We start from the raw sequence: 3,310 nt of genomic DNA, 5'->3' as shown, positions 1-3,310 counted from the left end.
ATATTATATATAATATATATATCATATATGTATATATCATATATAATATTTATGTATATCTTCCATATTCTCCTCTCCTCATCTCCTATCCCACTCTCTTGCCTCTTTCTCACAATATTTCTGTAACCATATTATTACACTCGACTAGCCTTACTTGGAATTCAGGAGTAGAGTACTTTGGAGCAGCAGTAGCGTCATCCGCCTGAATCCCCCGTCGTTCCACCAACACCTCTTGGGAGCTGGCGTTCCTCACTCGGGGCACACAACAAGACCGATACAGATCCCGCCACCTCAGCTTCTCCTTCCTCCTGTGCTGTCTGTGGGCGTACCAGGAGATTAGAGTGGCCAAAATGCCCATAACGATGAGGAAAATACCCAGGGCTTTCACAACCTCTGGGTGGAGCGTTGCGCGCTTGAGGGCGTACACAAGTAGGACGATGCCCCCCTGAAGCAGCAGAATGCCGGAGAGGGCGAAGTATGACCACAGCTCTTCTCGGATGTTGTCGACAACGCATCGACCGCATTGTCCACCCATGACTTCTGCTCGTAGGACATCTATCTCCCTCTAAAGAGGTGTCACTTATAAAGTCCACCGTAAATTCTCACGATTCGGCTGAGCTCTCTTATTCGAGGCATACAGCTGATCTTAGTTTTAGTAAGAGTTTTACGGCACTTGCAACACAATAAGGTCATATAAGTGCCATAGCTGATCTCAGATCAGTCAGACAGAAACGTCAGGGTCAGTGAATGTGTACAAATACTATAAAAAACTGACAGAATAGTAATAGTTTCGTTGCTGCTCTGACTCCTCGCACACTATCCAGCAATAGAAACCAGTAGAAGTTTTAATCTTCTTTCAACGAAGTGATGCCTCTGGAGATTGGGACGGGCCTTCTCTGGAATACGGAGTCAGTACATCTGGAGTGCAAGTAGTACCCAAGAAAAATCGGAATGTTCTAGCGGTATCCTGCCAGTGTTCTACGTTGACAGCAGACCACAGCATCTTAGCTTTCTTCACACCGGACTACAGTTGTTTGCGCCGTACGGAGAATCCAGAGTAGCAGCCATATCACACTGGCTCGTCTGGTAACCTGGAAGATGAATTAAAAAAAAGAGATAGAGCTTGCGGTCGAGAGGGGATATGTGCTATACAAATACTGCTCATTATTGTTTATTATTATACAGTCTTGATTTATGATGGTAATATCCTTTCAGAATACACAAAAGAAAACACTTTTTTGTAAGTGTTTTACGGAGCTCGCAACTGCATAAGATCACATAAGCGTGCGGGACACATTAGACACTTTTAAAGTTTTGGTAGGAATTAATTTCGAATTTTGCCTGGGTGGCCGCCGAAGCCTACTCATATTGATTTTGGACCACCAAGGAATATTTTACGATCACAATGTGTTCACAGGACTTCCGAGATTTTTAGCCCTGATCCGAGAAGGTTAAGTATTAGATCTTACCTACCATAATATCAGGGGTGTGGCTAAAAGACAGCAGTAAGAAGAAGCCAAGGAGCAGCAGTAGAAAGTCTGCAGAAGGACCAAGGAGCCCAGAGGAGGAGGAGGCAAATTAGAAGAAGGGGTTGGGGCAGCAAGTGGAGACGAAAGCAGACAACAGAACATTATTTGAGACACCAGGAAAGTATGTGAAATGTTGACAATTTTAGAGAAGAAAATGTTTTTGTCGTATCCGGATTCCAACCCGAGACCTATTGAAGGAGAGGTGAACACAGTAACCTCTCGACCACGATAGCCTCTAAAGTTAACAATGAGTGACCTGAATGTCGAATGTTTCATTCATGGTAAATAATTAAATTTTCTTTCGGCACTGGAGACTCTACACAATATATTGTATGTAGCCTATCTAACAAAAGTGAAGTGCACAGGCAACCAGTACCACAGATGAAAGCTCCGCAGTAAAAAACAACAACAATTAAACCTTTTGGAGCATAGTACATTTAAATAGCTGGCCGATGACCTTTTTTTTGTTTCGAGTACCGATTTTGGTGCCGATGTTTGTAAGTTACTTGTATAAAAATGTGCCAACATGGCACACGTTGTTATGCTTCAAGAAAAACAAAACACCAAAAAGGGATGTGATGATGATGATGATAATGATGATGATGATGATGATGATGATGATGATGATGATGATGATGATGATGATTATGATGATGATGATGATGATGATGATATTATCATGATGATAATGGCGGTAATGATGGTGATGCTGTAATGTTGGAAAAGATATTATGCTAGTTAATCTTGATGTTAGTGTATTTCTTCCTTTGGCGCTTACTATATACCCCCCCCCCCCCAGGTTGTCAAACGATTTATTATAAATTTGAAATAAAATAGAAAAGGAAATGGTAAACGTTTAAAAGTGGGTGGTTGGTGGGTGCTCTGGTATTGTTTGCTCCTTTTTTCCAATCTAACATCTATCGTCCTTATCTCTCCTCCTTCTATTTTGTGTATGTTACTCTCTTGTAACACATCTATTCTTTGGCACTTATATGATCTTATTATGTTGCAAGTGGCGTAAAACTCCTACGAAAACATCTAAACGTTTTTATAAGCCTATATATCTTATGACGCCAATTGTATACGCTCTAGAGAGATCATTTTCTCATCGCTGGAAATAGTAAAACGTTGGAGAAAGAGACTGGGTCTTCTTCTTTTTTTTTGAGGGGGGGGGGGGCTGTGTTGTCGCTGAATAACGTTTTAATTTCTTCCTTTATCATGGAAAAAATAATAATGAATGCTCTGGAGACAAACATTGCTGTTTCTGGGCAGCAGACCCTAGGGTATCCCGCTTTCCCCTCCCCATCCTCCAAACTGAAATTTAAGAACATGCGAAAGCGCCTAGTGGAACAAGATGGCGGCGTTGGAAAGTGTCCAGCTATATCGTCGTAGTGGTGTTTGTGTGTGTGTTGGCTTCTTTTACATCCGCGGAATGACCGCTCGGTTGTTCTTTAGTATGTTACGTGAAGATAATAATGACAGAGGGAGACAGGAGTGACGATTATAGACGCGCGAGTAAAAGAAAGAGAATGAGACAGTGTTTGTGTGTGTATAAGAGAGAAAGAAAGAGAAATATATAGATAGATAGAGAGAGAGAGATAGAAAGAGAGAGAGAGTGAGGGAGGAGATAGAGATAGAAATAGATAGAGAGAGATAGCGAGAGAGATAGTGAGTCTGAGAGAGAGAGAAAGAAAGAGAGAGAGATAGATAGATAGATAGATAGAGATAGATAGAGAGAAAGAGAGAGAGAGAGAGGGAGGGAGAGAGAGAGAGAGAGAGAG

General features: G+C 41.7%; 1 protein-coding gene across 1 annotated transcript; it reads right to left on the bottom strand.

Moving 5' to 3' along the window:
- Window positions 1-154: 154 nt before the first annotated feature.
- LOC106013795 lies at window positions 155-1,089 on the bottom strand (the record flags this gene model as incomplete). The annotated part of the gene is given in 1 exon segment (XM_013090457.2): window positions 155-1,089. A coding segment is annotated over 1 exon segment (381 nt), but the record flags the coding sequence as incomplete, so codon positions are not given.
- Window positions 1,090-3,310: the final 2,221 nt, after the last annotated feature.

This window comes from Aplysia californica, unplaced genomic scaffold (genome assembly GCF_000002075.1).
Source record: "Aplysia californica isolate F4 #8 unplaced genomic scaffold, AplCal3.0 scaffold01287, whole genome shotgun sequence".
In the NCBI taxonomy this organism is placed as follows: domain Eukaryota; kingdom Metazoa; phylum Mollusca; class Gastropoda; order Aplysiida; family Aplysiidae; genus Aplysia; species Aplysia californica.
Note: the sequence above shows the minus strand (reverse complement) of the source record. Positions and strands in the feature narration are given on the sequence as shown.